Genomic DNA, 17,556 nt, shown 5'->3' with positions numbered 1-17,556 from the left:
GATAGTAAAATTCATGTTAAATTGCTGTTTTAGGGGTTGTTTTTAAAAGTCTGGAATGGATTAATCTGTTTTGCATTACTTTCTATGGCAAAGGGGCGCCTTGCTTTTGGAACGCTTTGGTTTTGGAACAGACTTCCGGAAAGGATTAAGTTTGAGAACCAAGATACCACTGTAGATGTACATACATTCCAGCCCTGGATCAGGGCTGTCTAGGATTAGGTAGGTTGTCTGTTTTTCCCTTTTAAGCAGCAAATGTACATCCTCTTGTTTCTATGTCCATCCTGCCGCCTGTTTAAAAAATAAATAAATCACTTTTTGGGGGGGCAAAGCTAATCCAGTTGCTTTGTCCCCATTTCCAAATATTACATCTGTCTTTCTCCTCGCCTTTCTCTCCGGTAGATGTTAGTGGCTTCATTGGTGCAACTCACTTTAGGTAAGGTCGCAACCCGTTCGTAGGTTGTGCTGCAACAGTCGATGAGCCTTGCACCATTTTAGCCACTTCCATCTGCCAGGAGCAGCCGTGTTCCTCTCTCTGCATTGTTTTCCCCGCTCTAAAATGGGTAAGTAGCTGTGCTCATCCCACAAAATATATGCGCAGGAGTAGGAGGCAGCTTCCTATTGACATTGTACGAATAGTCTTCAAAATAGCCTTGCACCTGGCTCTGATTTCCATTCCTTCACAACCTTTCTCCACTCTGAACTCTTTCTTTGAGCTGCTCTCCTCCACCCACCCCCCTCTCCCCCCCCTCTCCCCTGCCCTTGGAGCTGCTTCTTGTGTAACAAATAAAATTAACCCTTTGTGGTGTGTGCACGTGTGCATTTGTGGGAGTGTGTATTGTTTCGTTCAACCCATTCTTGTGTTTTTTGTGTACGGTATCGTTAGCTGATCGCTTTGAGGCATGGCCCAGTGTTACTGACCTTCCCTTAATGATGTGTGTGCTTCTCAGTAATTAGCCACCTGTGTTTCCCTTTTGCTATGGGCAGTGAGCAACTGGTATCCTATTTTACACGCTACTGCAGTCGAAGAGCAGGTTGTCCATCTTAATGACGACTTTTAGCTTCCCATGAGTGATGTGCATAATGAAGTCAATGAACCAGGCAGGAATTCGAAGACTTGATTGTGTTGGGCTGCATGCACTGTGTTTTCATCCTGATGGTTTAAATCTTTGTGCCTCGTTATTTAAGTGAAGCATGCTCCTTTCCAACAAGGTGACACCTCTTCCGGAAAAAGAGAGGGTATTAAAATATCGCTGAGTCCAAGCATGCAACGACAGAGCTGTCCAGGCTAAATTAAAAACAAGAGAGCTCTTGGGCATGTTGTCTCTCTTCCCACATTAATTTTTGAGGGATGCATCAAAGCCTTGAATTATGTAAGGCAATAACGTCCAACTTGGCAAATTTGATGCTTTCCATGTTTTGGTCTGCGCAATAAAATCAATATTGGGAATGGTGAACATGAGCATTTTTGCAAGGGAACTGAAGCAAAAAAAAAAAAAAAATCTGCTTGAGAACTGCCCCTCAAAACCCTTCCCAATTAATTTCTGCCTGAAAATAATGTATACTCAGGGCTTTTTTTTCCAGCCGGAACTCACCGGAACTCAGTTTGGGCACCATTGCTATTCTAAGAGAACGAGGGAGGTGTTCATGGTGAGTTCCGGCACCTCTTTTTCTAGAAAAATATAGCACTGGGTATACTGTATTACTAATACTGGATTCCAGTCTACACTTATTGTCACATATCTGGATTTCTACAACCTGTTTTGCCCTGATTATGGCCAGAATTAGTTTTATTAGCAACAAGCAGAAGCGGGGAGAGAGGACTTCAGTCCAACTATGTAGCCCAGCAACCACCAGTAAAGACCCAGTGCTGCCAGTAAGAAGGAAGGCCTCAGGCTCTGTTGCTTGGCAACCACTAGTTGCCAAGGCCACTACAGCCCATATTTTCTAGTTTCAAGGCAGAGTTTCCGTTCTTTACCTTAAGAGTCAAACCACACATTAAGCACTTGTAAAAATATAAGAAGAGGGCTGCTGGATCGGGCCAAAGACTGTATTATTATTATTATTATTATTATTATTATTATTATTATTATTATTTTCATTTCTATGCTGCTTTAGATTGTGAAGAAAACATCTCAAAGCGGTTGACAACACATTGAAACATCCCATAAAACCACCCAGAATAAAACAAATTCAAGCTTTCAGGAAAATATTTCAGATCTTTCTCTAAGGGGCATTCTGCTTTCTCCATATTTATTCACTGACTTAATTTATAGAGCTGCCCCATAGCAGAAGTACTCTAGGAAGCCAGTGTAGTGTAGTTGTTAGATTATCTAGTCCAACATTTTGTTTTTGGATATGCTGCTTATGCCTCTGCGAAGCCCACAAGCAGGATATGAATACAACACAGTCCTCTCCTGCAATTATCCCATAGCAACTGCTAGATTGTAGAGGCAGCATAGAGATAGCATGACTTCTAGCCTTTGATAGCCTTATCAAATGCATTGGTCTAACCCCCTTTTAGAACTATCTGATTTGGCGGTCATTACTATATCTAGTGGGACGCAGGTGGCGCTGTGGGTTAAACCACAGAGCCTAGGGCTTGCTGATCAGAAGGTTGGTGGGTTCAAATCCCTGTGACAGGGTGAGCTCCTGTTGCTCGGTCCCTGCTCCTGTCAACCTAGCAGTTCGAAAGCACGTCAAAGTGCAATTAGATAAATAGGTACCGCTCCAAGTAGGAAGGTAAACGGCATTTCTGTGCGCTGCTCTGGTTTGCCAGAAGTGGCTTTGTCATGCTGGCCACATGACCTGGCAGCTGTACGCCAGCTCCCTCGGCCAATAACGCGAGATGAGTGCCGCTATCCCAGAGTCAGTCATGACTGGACCTAATGGCTAGGGGTCCCTTTACCTTTACTATATCTAGTGTTATGAGAGAAGTAGAAAAATACCTACCCTCTTTCTCCACACAATGCATAATTCCCCTTAATCATGTCTCCCTTTATTCTCATTTCCCCGCTCAAACCCTGAAGCCCCAGTCTTGCAGCCTTTCCTCACAGGAGAATGCAGCTCCGTCTTCTGTTTCCCCTCGATTTGGGGGTGAAGGAAGCCCCAATTGTTATTCTGATTGGGAAGAGGTGAGGCTTAATCTCTCCCTCCCCAGCTATGATCAGGAAGAAAATGCTCCCCCCCCCCCACATAATACATGGAGATAGTGTTTAGTAAAAAAAAAAAAAGTTGTGTTGAGTGTAACATGTAGTTTGGCCCTCAGAGCTCTGAATAAGAGTGCAGGCAAAACTACAGCTGATTCCAGCCCTGATGTAGTCTTAATGTAGAAGCCAGATGTCATAAAAAATACCATTTGAGGACTCTGTAGGTTCCATCCTCAACACTTGAAGACTCTTTTCTTTATCACACTCAATCCTATGGACACCACCAGGATTCTGTCAGCCTTGAAGTCCAAGGAAGAGCTTAGGAGGCTTAGGCGGAAGGAAGCTCCAGAGGCCAAATGGACCCCCGAGGCAACTGTCATGTAAAGGGCATAGCTGCCAAGTCTCCTGTATTCCCTGGGAAATCCCCGTTTTTCCAGCTGTTCCTAGCTGAAAAAACGGATTTTTTCCTGGTTTATTCTGGTGCGGCGGCCATTTTGGAACTGGGCGGAGCATGCTCAGAAGCGACTTTTGATGCTGCTCTTCCCAGTTCCAAAATGGCTGCAGTGCGACTTCTGGCGCGGCCCATTTTGGAACTGGGCAAAGCAGCATCAAAAGTCACTTCTGAGCATGCTCCGCCCAGTTCCAAAATGTCGGCAGCGCTACTTCCGGTCTGCTACTTCCGCCCGGTCCCTTATTTCTCCGACAGCAACTTGGCAGGTATGGTAAAGGGAAGGCTCTGAAAACTGAGGACAGGGTGGGAAAGCTTCGCTGTCAGCCGTGCCTCCTGAGAAACAGCAGTGTGACACACCGCTGACTGCTGTGTTCAGGTTTAATTAATCCTTGCTGTCCTCCTCCTCCTCTCTTCAGGAGTTTAAAGCCAAGAGAATAGGGGGATAGCCTTCCCCATCCCCATTTTGCTATTTTTATCTCAACCCCCCCCCCACGCTTTTGGGGTGCCTAAGCTATTAAAAGCTGTCTCTCTCCTTCTGTACTCCCAAGGCAGACTTGCAGGGGAGGGAAGGAGTTTCAAGAACAAGAAGTTGAAATGCTCGGCTTCTTGTCTCAGTCTGAATTTTCCTCCTCTCATTTCTCCTTCTTCCGTTTTAGGCTCATCCCGCCTTTGAACCAGCTGGAGCTGCTGAGGAACCTGAAGAGCAAATCTGGACTGACTTTCAGGTGAGTTAGAGGGTCGTGGATCCAGCCCACTCCCCCAAAGAAAGTGTCATAGGCAACACTAGACTCCTTCCACAGGCACCCTTTATATGTGTTATGTGAACATGCAGTGTGTGTGTGTGTTAGGACTGGGCGATGTATTGATACATCATCCAAAATTGGTTTGAAGTCCACATCATGCTAACGGTTTCATAATACAGTGGAACCTCGGTTTATGAATACCTCGGTTTACGATTTTTCAGTTTACGAACGCCGCGGACCCATCTGGAACGGATTAATTCACTTTCCATTACTTTCAATGGGAAAGTTCGCTTCAGTTTATGAACAGACTTCCGGAACCAATTACACCCATGCTTTGGGTTAAGTACGCTTCAGGTTGAGTACTCCGCGGACCCGTCTGGAACGGATTAATCCACTTTCCATTACTTTCAATAGGAAAGTTTGCTTCAGTTTATGAACGCTTCAATTTAAGTACTCCGCGGACTGTCTGGAACAGATTAATCCACTTTCCATTACTTTCAATGGGAAAGTTCGCTTCAGTTTATGAACGCTTCAGTTTATGAACAGACTTCCGGAACCAATTGTGTTCATAAACCGAGGTACCATTATTCATCATGGTCCTGGAAATATTACTGAATAGACTAAGAGACCTATCGACAATCAGAGGTATTAAAGTCGGTACAAAACAATTTAAAGTGAAAGCCTTCGCAGATGATTTAGTTTTAACATTGGAAAATCCAAAGGAAAGTGTTGCAGAAGCAATAGAAGAAATGGAGAAATTTGGCCAACTTGCAGGATTTAAATTAAATAGACAAAAAACAAAGGTTATGGCAATGAATATGGCGAAAGAAGAAAAACAGGAATTACAGTTAAAATATGGATTCGACGTGGCTAAAAAAGTAAAATACCTGGGAATATGGATGACAGCAAAGAATATTAATCTTTATAGTGATAATTACGAACAAGTATGGAGAGAAATAAAGAAAGACCTGGAAAGATGGACTAATATGAAAATGTCATTCCTAGGAAGAATTGCAGCAATAAAGATGAATATATTACCTAAGATGTTATTCCTATTTCAAACTATACCTGTTGTGAAGGGTACAAGGCAATTTCAAGAATGGCAAAAGATCTTGTCAAGATTTGTCTGGCAGGGGAAAAAGCCTAGAATAAAGCATAAAATTTTGGTAGATAAGAAAGAAAGAGGCGGATTCGCTCTACCAGACCTGAGACTTTATTATGAAGCATCTTGTATCTGTTGGATAAAAGAATGGATAACTCTAAAGAACACGGACTTGCTAGATTTGGAAGGTTTTAATAATAGATTTGGATGGCATGCATATTTATGTTATGATAAAAAGAAATCTCATACAGGGTTTACGAACCATGTGATAAGAAGATCTCTGTACGAGGTGTGGGAAAGAAATAAAAGGCTGTTAGAGACCAAAACACCATGGTGGGTTTCACCAGTGGAGGTATTAACAGTTAAGAAAGTAAATATGGAGGGGAGGCGGGCCACGTATGAGGAAATCTTGACAAAAACTGAAAAAGGATGGAGATTAAAACTTTTTGATGAAATCAAAGGAGTATTAACAGGATGGATAGAATATCATCAAATAAATGGCGTGCTTAGAGAGGACAGAAAAATAGGTTTTGAGGACAAAAGATCCAAATTTCAAATAGAAGTGCTAGAAGGCAAAACAAAGCTTTTGGCAAAAATGTATGATCTGTTGTTAGAGTGGTATACAAAAGATGAGTTAACAAAAGAGGTGATGATCAAATGGGCAAAGGACCTTGGGCATAATATTGAATATGACGCGTGGTTGAAATTATGGAATCAAACCTTAAGATTTACAGCATGTACTGCCTTAAAAGAAAATGTATATAAGATGATGTATAGATGGTATTTAACCCCAGTTAAATTAGCTAAAATGTATAGAATGAGTGATAAAGTATGCTGGAAATGTAAGGAGAGAGATGGTGAATTTTATCATATGTGGTGGACATGCGAAAAAGTCAAAAGATTTTGGGAAATGTTATATAATGAATTGAAAAAGATGTTTAGATATACTTTTCCAAAAAAACCGGAAGCATTTTTGTTAGGAATAATGGGAGGAGAGATTAGAAAAGAAGATCAAATACTGTTTATGTATGCAACAACCGCGGCTAGGACTTTGCTAGCCCAAAAATGGAAAGTACAGGAATTACCTACAATTGAGGAGTGGCAGACAAAAATGATGGACTATGCTGAACTTGCTAGATTGACTTGCAAGATCCGTGACCAGGGGGAGACAGGGTTTCAAAAGGACTGGAGTAAATATGTGGACTACATGGAGAAAAACTGTAGATCGTTAAAAACTCTCGCAGGATTGAAATAAATCCTACGAATTGATCAATAAGTTAAAAAGGAACTGCAAAAAAGAGATTTAATAAGAAACCCGTATGAAGGGAGGGGGGGAAGTCATAGCTCGGCGGAGCATGGTAAAAGATGAAAACATAAGATGTTTGGTATAAAAGATTGGTTTTTTTTATATTAATTTGTCAAATTTGGAAAATGGAATAAAAATTTATTTTTTTTAAAAAAAACATAAACCGAGGTACCACTGTATTTGACATGGCGACGTATCACGAATCACAACGTGTCTGTGCACTATGTAACAAATCGTGATAAGGGAAAAACCGTGAAGCCGGTCACCCCTTCTCTCATGATTCCTGCCGGCCCTGTACAATAAAATAACAGTTGTAACAATATGTCAAGGTAAGTAAAAATGTATCCCTTTTAAGACCCTTAATTAGAAGCAGTTTCTGGGACATTGCCCTGTTTGTCTCTACATAGTAAATCCTTCTTTCAGACAATGTGATACATCAGTATATTGTCATGTTTAGCTGGCGATATACAGTGGTACCTCAACTTATGAACTTAAAAACATTTTGATTGTTTTCTAAGGGAGTCTAGGGAACATGCATTTCTTAATTTACAAAAATCTCACGCCCCCATGATCTTTCTGAGCTGTCCCAAAGAGGAGAGGTTTAAATGCAGAAATGTGTTTTCTTTCCGACCGGAGGTTCTGGTGGAAGAACCTAGCTGCTATCTAAATTCCCTCTACAGTGGTACCTCGGGTTACAAACACTTTGGGTTACAGATTCTGCTAACCCGGAAGTAGTGCTGTGTTTCTCCGAAAATAAGCCATACCCCGAAAATAAGCCATAGTGATAGGTAGTTTAACCTTGTAGGTTGAACTGTACCATACTTAATTAAAAAAAAAGACATCCCCTGAAAATAAGCCACCGTGTTGTTTTTTTGAGGAAAAATAAATATAAGACGGTGTCTTATTTTTGGAGAAACACGGTACCTCGGGTTAAGAACTTTGCTTCAGGATGAGAACAGAAATCGCGCGGCAGCAGCGGGAGGCCCCATTAGCTAAAGTGGTGCTTCAGGTTAAGAACAGTTTCAGGTTAAGAACGGACCTCCGGAACAAATTAAGTTCGTAACCAGAGGTACCACTGTATTTGATTCCTATGGGATGGCCAACAAAGAAAAGAACTAAAATGAATACACTTTAAACCATGGACTATTGACTTTACAAAAATTCCCAGCCATGACCTGGAAATAATATTCATTTCCCAGCTTCTGAAGAATTTCAGAATAAATCCTATGACTTTTAGGCCACAATTGAGTTTCTTTCTCTTGACCTCCATATGTGAACCATATGTTACTTTTCCTGAGTTTGCAAATGTGTGGCAAGTGTATGTCTGACCTTGCTTGTGGCTTCAAAACACTGACTTGACACAAATATAGCTTAGGTAAAAACAGATTGCAAGGGGTAAAGATCAGCCGGCTTCTTAAAAAAGAAGAAGCGTGGATATAACTCATGTTTTCATATTAATATACTTCCATGAGATTATAGCAATGAAGACTTTAGTTAAGAGGTACAGTTTATTAAACTGGTTCTTCAGGAAAGTTAAGGAAGCCGAAATAATGATGCATTAAGGAAAAGTTTTGTTTTTCTGCCAAAGTCTATTACAATATTGCTAAGAGAGTTACCTCAACTAGGAAAATAAAAAGAAGAGAGTATAATTGTTTTTGGGTTTTTTTAAGGATAGACACAAACTTCAGCAGGTGCCAAATTAATAATTAGCTGAAATAATGTGTTTTCCCCCAATGTGTTTTTTTTCAAGGGCAGTCTATCTCTGTGAGTCTCCTGACATTCCTTTGAGAGACATTTCACTTGAAAACCAGAACTCTTGGCAGCTCTTGGTTGAAACAGGAAACTATATAGAACTATCGCCATTGAAGAAAATGCATTGGCGATATGCATTGGGAATTTTTATTTGCTATAATATATTCTCTGTTTGAAATCAGTTTTTGACTCTTCTCTCCTTTGGCCTTCCTTCATTGCTTGAAGCAATTTCTGTTTTTGTGCAGGGCGATTTTGGAGTGTTTTATTGCACATATGCCACCTGTCCTCTTTCCACCAAAGATTTCTTGAAAGTTTTCTTCTAAAACTTTACAAATTCTATATTCTCTTTTTGAGGGGGGAGGGAAGCAGAGCTCACCCTGAAGTGACTGTGACTTTGACGATGTCTTCTTGATTCAGTCCACAAGACTGTGTAATCCAGACGAGGCCACCTCTAACATGTTAAGTGTTGCTCTGTCTGTCTGGTCCATAAATTCATGGATTATTCTCTTTTTCTGTGTGACTTTGTTGGGAGAGCGAAGTTTCTATGTTGCAAGTGCATCACACAGAAATGTGGATCAGTCTTAAGTGGAGCTATTTTCAAGCTGTTACATGAAAGCGTGAGCGTTAGAGGGAACAGCTCCCTTGTGATGTTTCTAGCCTGGTATACTGAGAAGGAGCATGACTCTATTAAAAAACAAAAACAAAAACCAGTCACCTTGATCCAACCCCATGGTTCAAAGAGTCTGATTCTGAAATGTGCTTCAATCTTTTGTTTCAGTCTTGTTTTGTGCGCAAGTACCGACTCGCTGGGCGGGATGGAGCCGCAGTGCCAGTTTCCAGATGGCTACCTGTTGCCTACCGGGTGAGAGAGGAGGAAGGGCAAAGCGGCGGGGAAGTTGGTGTGGTGCAGACACAGGAGCGGAGCCAATTCTGGTGTGCCTGCCGTTGCATTTGCACCGCACCAACTTTCCTGCTGCCTCGCTCCTCCTTCTCTCCCTCTCAGTAAGCAAGAGTAACCCACCTGCCGGAAAGCTAGCAAAACCACTCTGCCACATCTGACGAGCTGCTTCTACGTTGAATATCTCTGTGTGCCCCATAGTCCCCCCCCCGCCTTGTCACCATCTTCTCCTCTTTGTCTTCAACTGTGAATACAGTACAATTCTCCCTCTTTTGCCTGACTCCACTGCTAATCGACTTTTGCTTCTGTTTTAAGGAAAGAGCAGCAGCCTGAGCCATCTCCAAGGTCTGTATGTTTTCAGAGAATTCATCCCCATGCATTCTCACTATTCTCTATCTCTCTATCTCTCTCTCTCTCCCTTTCTCCGAGTTTCCGTTCCTTTGTGTCATGCGTGTTGATGCTCGTGGCGACAAGGAGCTGAGAGCCATTCAAATAAACATTGTAAACCTTCGACGTGCTTGCAATGATGAGACCGATGATGTCCGCATGCCTTGTAAATGCCCGTAAAGATGGCCCCTTGATTATTTTCCCTTCTTTCCAATGGCAACACGCCATTTGACTGAGTGGAGTCTCTGGAGTGGGTTGCTGCGGCAGCATCAGAACTAAGGCTGAGATGTGGCATGTATATCCATCAGAAATGGATTGAAAAACCTGGGAAAGAGCTATTATCCCCATGTGGAAAACAAAAGGAGCCCCTTTCAACTTGCCTTTCCCGAATTGTGTGATAAAGAGGTGGTGGTCATTCTCCACGTTCCCGTCTCCCCTCCCCTGTATATTTCTGCCTTTCTTTTGGTCATGACAGTAATGAAAGAAAGGATATTCATGTACCCACCAACATTTGTCACACATCATCGTTTTACAGCAAGTAGATTCCCACCTTGGCAGAGAGAGAGAGAGGAAAATGTACGAGCCCCTCTTTGTAGAGACATCTGGCTAGTACAGGTCAATAAAAAACAAAGTACATTCCCCATTGCGCTTAAAAACACACACATTGGCATTTCCACATTTACATTCTGATTGTGGAAGCTGGGGCTCACTGCGTTGCCGAGGGTCAGGCATGATGCTGGTCCTCTGTTGGCTTCTGTCACACCTGGCACCTGAGCATCTCCTGGTGCAGCTGTGCTGGTAAGGATAACAGTGCTCTGCTGCTACTTCTGTAGCACTGATGGAGGGTGGAGGAACCATGAATTGCCTCCCTGCTAGTAACCTTTTGGGCTAGGGACCAAGCAGAGGTGGTGCCATCATCTCCATAGCAAAGGCAGGTAGAGGAGTTTTCTACTTGTCAGGCTTGCAAAAGGGCACTTTAGTTACTGTGATGCTATTCATGCATTGCAACCAATGGCGACTTACACGTTCTGCGAGTGTTAGATCTGTCAGGTATGTTGCAGAATCACCAAAGTCTATAGATCAAGGGTAGGCAACATGGTGGCCTCCATACGTTGCTGTGCTTCATCTCCCATCACCCTTGAACATTGACTGTGCTGGCAAGGGCTGATGGGAGTTGTAGTCAACCAGCATCTGGAAACCACATTGGTTCTCCCTGCCGTAGCTTATTTACAATGTTTTCAGATTTGATTCTCAATCAAGAAAGCTAGTGTTCTGCCAGGCAGATATCTACGGACTGAAAGTGTGCTTTAGTTTTAAGACAGCTCGGTGCACAATAGTAGCTGACATGATGTTGAAGAGGAAAGTCCGTTTTGGAGGTTCATCTGATGGGTATATGTTGAGCTTTGAGACATAGCATTGTTCCCACATGAGATGTTAACACTGTACTCCATTTCTTTACTTTGCAAATCTTGCAATAGCTCCTAAAAAGTTAGTCTTGCAGGAACTGTGTAGTTCTGGGTTCATATGGTGCTGGTTTGGGTGGCATTCAACTAATTTTTTTCTTAGACCCACTGAAATTCATGGACCTAACTCAGTCATTAGTTTCAATGGGTCTAGTTTGAGGAAAGCTTAGTTAAACATCGCTCTTAGCTACTGACTCTGGTTAGAGATTTTGTTCAGTTTTGATATAGGATTTTGGAACACAGGTAAAACTGCAGCGAAAACCAGATAATCAGTTGGTTATTCACCTGGGTTTAGAATCTCTGGGAATACTAAATATTTGTAGAACTGTTTGGAGAGAAGAGTTTCAGAGAAATCTGTGGGCCTAACTAATTGCTTGCTATATGAGTGTATCAACCTGTGTTTCTCCAGCAATGTTTAGTTAAAAGAAATGCAGTGTATTGTTGCATCGGGTTCAAGGTTTCCCTCTGCTGCTCTGCTTCATTGGCTGCTGCTTACAAGAGGTGGGGGGACTGATCCTGACAATATGACACCGTACATTCCCCCCCCCCGACATTATGAGGATATGAGGAAAATGTTGCCTGTGTTAAAGTCTAGGTTGGCTTTCTGCCACAGACATTCAATATTTTCAGGTGATTTAATAATTTCAAGCAACAGTTTGCAACAGATGCCTGTATGTTCCAGCTACAAGACTAGCAGGGTGACAAGTTCATTCATTTATTAGCTGTATATCTGACAATTCCTCCAAGGAGTTCATGCGTCTTCCTCCCCAACCCCTTTATACTAACATGATTCAGTTGCTCATCTCAAAATTGGCAGAGCAATCCAAGCCCAGGATCTGCTGTGCTGGAGGGAGCTTGGATGACGTCCTTCTGACCCAGCCTTGCCCAGCTCTGCTGGCCTCCACTGTTGGAAGAACTCCACCATTGGTGGAGAAGCTCTTCTAAGAAGAAGCATGCAATGTGCTCGCTGAAATGTCGGGTGGGGTGGGAGCTACCACCAGTGACATTCCTGTTGGCACTAGCCAACAGAAACACCCCTGAAACGGTGTTGGGGGATGAGGGACTGCGCCAGCACAGGATCCAGAAAATCCAGCCCTCGTGTGACAACAATGGACCCAATTCAGGCTTCTCCACTGTTCATGCACACGAAAGCTCATACCTATGACAAACTTAGTTGGTCTCTAAGGTGCTACTGGAAGGATATTTTTTTATTTTTTTGTTTTGACCACGTCAGACCAACACAGCTACCTACCTGTAACCCCTTCTGCCCTAGCCAGCATGAGTAGTGGCAGGGCTGTGGACATCACACCTGCCTTTTTTTTTTTTGCACAAGTGCGATACCCCAGTGAGTTAGCAACCTGGGAGACAAGTTAAGCGTAGAAAACTACTCTTGTCAATGTGCCAGGCTGAGCTTGTGGGTGGATGCACTCAGGGCAGTCTCGAGCAGATTGCGCGCCCTGGCGCTGAGGGGCGGAGATCGCTCCGGCGCCCCCGCCCTCGCAGGGCGCAGCATGGTTGCTTACCGGCCCGGCGCCCTGGTGCACCAGCGCACCACGCCACCGGGGGTCTACCTAGAGTCAGCACTGGATGCACTTCAAACAGCTCCTAGGGATGATACAGCTATTCCCTGACCTACCTTTTTCCAGTCTGGTAGTTTTTGCGCTTTATTTATTGACTGTGGATTTATCTCACCTTTCCTCCAAGAAGTCTAGCTCCTTCCTCTCCTCTTTCCTCTCTGTTGTCCTCACATGAACCCTGTGAGAGAGGCCAGGCCAAGAGAAACTGACCAGCCCAGGGCCACCTAGTGAGGCATTTGGACCCAGGTTTCCTCCATCCAAGTGTGTGTCATGAATTCTGCTCATATGGATCCAGAGGCGACCCCAATGTGTAGTTAGCAGAGTGAAAACATAAAAACGTTGCAGGATTTTTTTTTTTAAAAAAAAATTAGACCAGAGGCAATCAGTTCTTCATCCAGCAGAGTTTACTGAAGGCAAATGAACATAATGGTCACAAATCCATACACCTTCAGGATCGGCAGAGTCCATAAGAAATCTAGTTGCAGCATACTTAATTTAAACTTATAATAAGACTAAAACCTCAACACCAAGCATACTATGTAGAGAACCCCACACTAGAAGGAAAGAGCGACAGAAAGTGAAACCCAGGCTCCTTCTGGCCTATTATTATAGTCTGGCAACCTAAAAGCAACACGTCAGGCTAATAATTTGATTACAACACTTTATGTAGCTACTAAATTGTATCTTATTCATATATTTAGCAGTGTGTTGGTGTTCCAGAGGCAGGAGCAGGACAGTACTTCCTGGATAACCGACTATTTCAAACTTTGTATTTCAAACTTTGTTCCTCGGCAAATAAGAGGTCCTAGAGCAGGCACCCCCAAACTTCCCATCTTCCCCAACCACTGGTCCTGTTAGCTAGGGATCATGGGAGTTGTAGGCCAAAACATCTGGAGGGTGTTTGGGGGTGCCTAGAGGCTACATAAGTTGCAAATGGTTCAGCTTTCACTGATTCAGTGAATAGGTCGTCTATATAACCAGGCACATCTGTGCTGTGGTTGGGACTTTATAGGCTACTTATTTTGGAAGGCATGTTGCCTCAAACTTGAATTATTCTCCATTTGATACGCCATCCAAAAAATCCCCTACTTTGGGAAATTCGCTTAAGTTACATTAGTTGGTGTTACCTTGTATAAATTGTATGCCACTTTATTTGAATGAAGATACAATTTAGTAGCTGTACAGTTTAGTTGTACAGTGGAACCTCGGTTTATGAACACCTCGGTTTCTGAATTTTCGGTTTATGAACGCCGTGGACCCATCTGGAACGGATTAATTCACTTTCCATTACTTTCAATGGGAAAGTTCGCTTCAGTTTATGAACGCTTCAGTTTATTAACAGACTCCCGGAACCAATTACACCTATGCTTCGGGTTAAGTACGCTTCAGGTTGAGTACTCCGCGGACCCGTCTGGAACGGATTAATCCACTTTCCATTACTTTCAATGGGAAAGTTCGCTTCAGTTTATGAACGCTTCAGTTTGTGAACAGACTTCCGGAACCAATTGTGTTCATAAACCGAGGTACCACTGTAATCAAATTATTAGCCTGATGTGTTGCTATAAGGTTGCCAGATTTTTCTGTTCACAACACCGGAGGTCTTTGCTGTCTGTTATTATAGTCAGCATAACCTTGAGTGAAAGAGATAACAGAACCAGTTTAAACCAGTTGTACTCAGCTTCTCTGAAGGAATAACCAAAACATCAGGAACCTTCTGCTTCTTTGTAGGCGGAACAGAAGCTTGCTTGTTAGCCAGAAACTTCCAGCTTGCACCAGCTTGTATCACACAGAGAAGCTTCCAGAACCCTCTTGAGTTGAATAGAATAGGAAAGATCTCTACACTTTAAGCCAGTACTTTCTGTACCAAAAAGAAATTGCAAACTGACAGTGTGGCATTCTGTCCATTAGCTCACACACACTCTCAACCCTCTGCGCTCACCATATAGTGCAGGGGGCGGCAAAGTTTTTGTGGCTTGGACCAGTTCACGGTCCCACAGACGCCGCGGTGGGCCGGAGTGTGTGTGCGCGCACCCAGGTGGTTTCCCTCTACAGCAGGGGTCCCCACCCCGCAGACTGTGGGCTTTATGTAGCCCCTAATCTCTTTCTGTGTGGTCCCCAAGTTGCTTGGCTGCAGCTGTCACACTCCTGGCTCCCCACCCCCCGTAGACTTGCACTGCTTCTCATGGCCCCGAGCAGCACCATCTACTGCTGCTCTCCTCTCTTTTCCCTGTCATTTCCTGAAGAAGCACACCGGCTTCATTGTTTCTTCTGGTCTCACCACTATCATGGTGCCATCTGAGATCTTGCGAGAGCCTCCCACAGCCCAGTAAGCAAATCTGACAGCTTAAAAGCTCTTCCATGTTGGGAAAACCCTGTGGAAAAAAAGAAGGCCTTTTAAGCTCTCCACCTTCCATGCCTTTTATTTGTGTGATTTCAATCAGCCGAACTTCAAGTGCATAAAGTTGAAATTGCACATGTTAAATGCGTGCAAGGTGTGACCGCACTGTGTGTTCGAAAATGGATTGAGTTCAGGTTAGCATTTCTTAATTGGCCTTTGAACTTAATCACATTAGTACCACATCCCAAAAACAGTGCATGGTAGTTTACTTGGAGTAGACCCACTGAAGTCAATGGACTTAACTAACTTAAGACAGGTAGAGAACGTGCAGGATATTACCACTCGCCCACTCCAAATAGAAAGGTCTACTTCTGTGCTCCTGAAGTGATATGATCACATATAAATTGAATTCTAAGATTTCCCTTGCCCTATTTTGAGAATTTGCTGGGGACAGAATGGATGCCACTTATCTTCAGTGCAGGGCCAGCCCTCCCATGAGGTGAGATGAGGCGGCCGGTGCAGTAGATCCTCATATAGATCTTTATTCCTCCCATCTTCCCAATGTAGATCTCCACTCACCCTTTCTTCCTTGGTGGTGAGAGGGGTGCCATTTTGCAGTTTGCCTCAGGTGCCAAAATCTCTTGGGCTGGCTATTGTATGGTAGTTTCCCTTTCCCCATCCGTTTCAGTAGGGGCAGATTGCTTTTAGCGCAGGGGTTGCCAACATGGTGCTGTCCAGATGTGAGTGGACTACAACTCCCATCACCCCCAGCTGGCATGGTTGGTGGTCAGGCATGATGGGAGTTGTAGTCCAATAGCTTCTGGAGGACGCCATGTTAGCTAACCCCAGCTTAGTAAATCAAATGCAATTTAAATTAATAATAATGTAAAATTGTGGGGGTGGGTGGGGGTGAAGATGAAACACCACAGGGCAACTGACACCCCCCTCCACCAAATTGGTGATAATCTTAGGTAGCTTGGGTTTGCTCAAAAAGTTCTACAATCATTTCAAATGGCAGTCTCATCAGCATAGGAAAATTAATAGGGATACATGGGGTTGTGTTTAGCAGAGAATTCTGGTTCCTGGCAGGGGATGCTGTAGATCAGGCATCCCCAAACTACAGCCCTCCAGATGTTTTGGCCTACAACTCCCATGATCCCTAGCTAACAGGACCAGTGGTCGGGGAAGATGGGAATTGTAGTCCAAAACATCTGGAGGGCCGAAGTTTGGGGATGCCTGCTGTAGATTAAGGTTTTAACTATTCCCTCCAGAGATTGGGGGCAGAAGGAGCTGCGGATGGACTTGTGGTCGGGCTGTTGATGAAAATGTCAAATGACAGAGGCAGCCCTTCCATTTGTTTTTAAACCCCTCGTATTATTGGGGTGCCTGCAGGAGACTCGCAGAATCTCTATGTTAGTCTGGCCCTGTGCCAGGAAACCCCCTACCCTACTGTATTTGATGAGTGGTCTTGTTCTTTCAAGAAGAGACACCTCTGGTGCTTTGCCAGGAAAATGGAGCCGGGCGTTCTTGAGAAAGAGAGTGCGGATTCTGTTTGAACTTGCAGCAGAGGCTGCCGAGCAGAAGGAGCGATGCTCAACATCCCTTCCGGTACTGGAATGGAAGCGTTACGCTGCCAGGTTCCCTTTCTCCCTGCCCCCTTCCCAGCGCAAGCCAAAGAGGCTACCCCCTTCTGCATTTTAAATTTGGCTGAGAGGTTGCTAATGGTACTGAGCCGGCTCTCAGGGTGTGCCCTCTTGACTTATTAAAACAGCTCATTTGGGGCGGACAAGAAGAGAAAGGAAGGTGGGTCGTTGGGCCAAACCAGATGTTGTAAGAGATGTTGCATCTTTGCGACCCCAGAGGAGGGAGGTGTAAAGCTCAGTGACATCACATCAGACATTTGAACCACACGTTTCCACAGAGAGAAGGAGCAATAGTGGCAGAGCTTTGGCAGTTCTGGGTCATGCATAAATGCTAATTTGATTGATAGCGCAATGTGTACCTCTGCCTTGTTCTTTTCTGTGGGTGAAATTCACACCTTTTAGGCCTAGTGCTTTTCTCTTGGTATAAAACATTGGAGAAAAGATGCCAAATGCCAACGAAAAACGCCAGTAATTGATACTTAGAAGGGACAAACAAAAATGACAAAATAAGAGCAGAGGTGGAATATATAATTCAGTTGAATTCAGCGGGAAGCTATCCCCTTTAAGTTTTGCTAGTTGCATAAGTAGATCTTTGCAAGCATTGGGAAATGGTGATAATTAATATCTGGCAGAAACTGCAGAATTCAAGGTAACTTGAGAGTAAATACTGACTATATAGAAATGGGAAAGTATCTCTGCTTCTTCCTCCAATGTGTCGGGAGGTGGAATGTGCCAGTTTTTAGCAAGTAT

At 43.6% G+C, this 17,556-nt stretch overlaps 1 protein-coding gene across 5 annotated transcripts in view; it reads left to right on the top strand.

Moving 5' to 3' along the window:
- The window catches only part of KCNQ2 (potassium voltage-gated channel subfamily Q member 2), a 123,362-nt gene that overhangs the window by 74,001 nt on the left and 31,805 nt on the right, over positions 1-17,556 (top strand). For all 5 annotated transcript variants that reach the window (XM_035122638.2, XM_035122640.2, XM_035122639.2 and 2 more), the window contains 2 exons: positions 4,254-4,322; positions 9,714-9,743. In XM_035122638.2, coding sequence (XP_034978529.2) covers positions 4,254-4,322; positions 9,714-9,743 — 99 coding nt within the window. The remainder of the gene's footprint in view (positions 1-4,253; positions 4,323-9,713; positions 9,744-17,556) is intronic.

The sequence above is a fragment of the Zootoca vivipara genome, chromosome 7 (genome assembly GCF_963506605.1).
Source record: "Zootoca vivipara chromosome 7, rZooViv1.1, whole genome shotgun sequence".
NCBI classification, from domain to species: domain Eukaryota; kingdom Metazoa; phylum Chordata; class Lepidosauria; order Squamata; family Lacertidae; genus Zootoca; species Zootoca vivipara.
The sequence above is the reverse complement of the archived record's forward strand: the minus strand, read 5'-3'. Positions and strand labels throughout refer to the sequence as shown.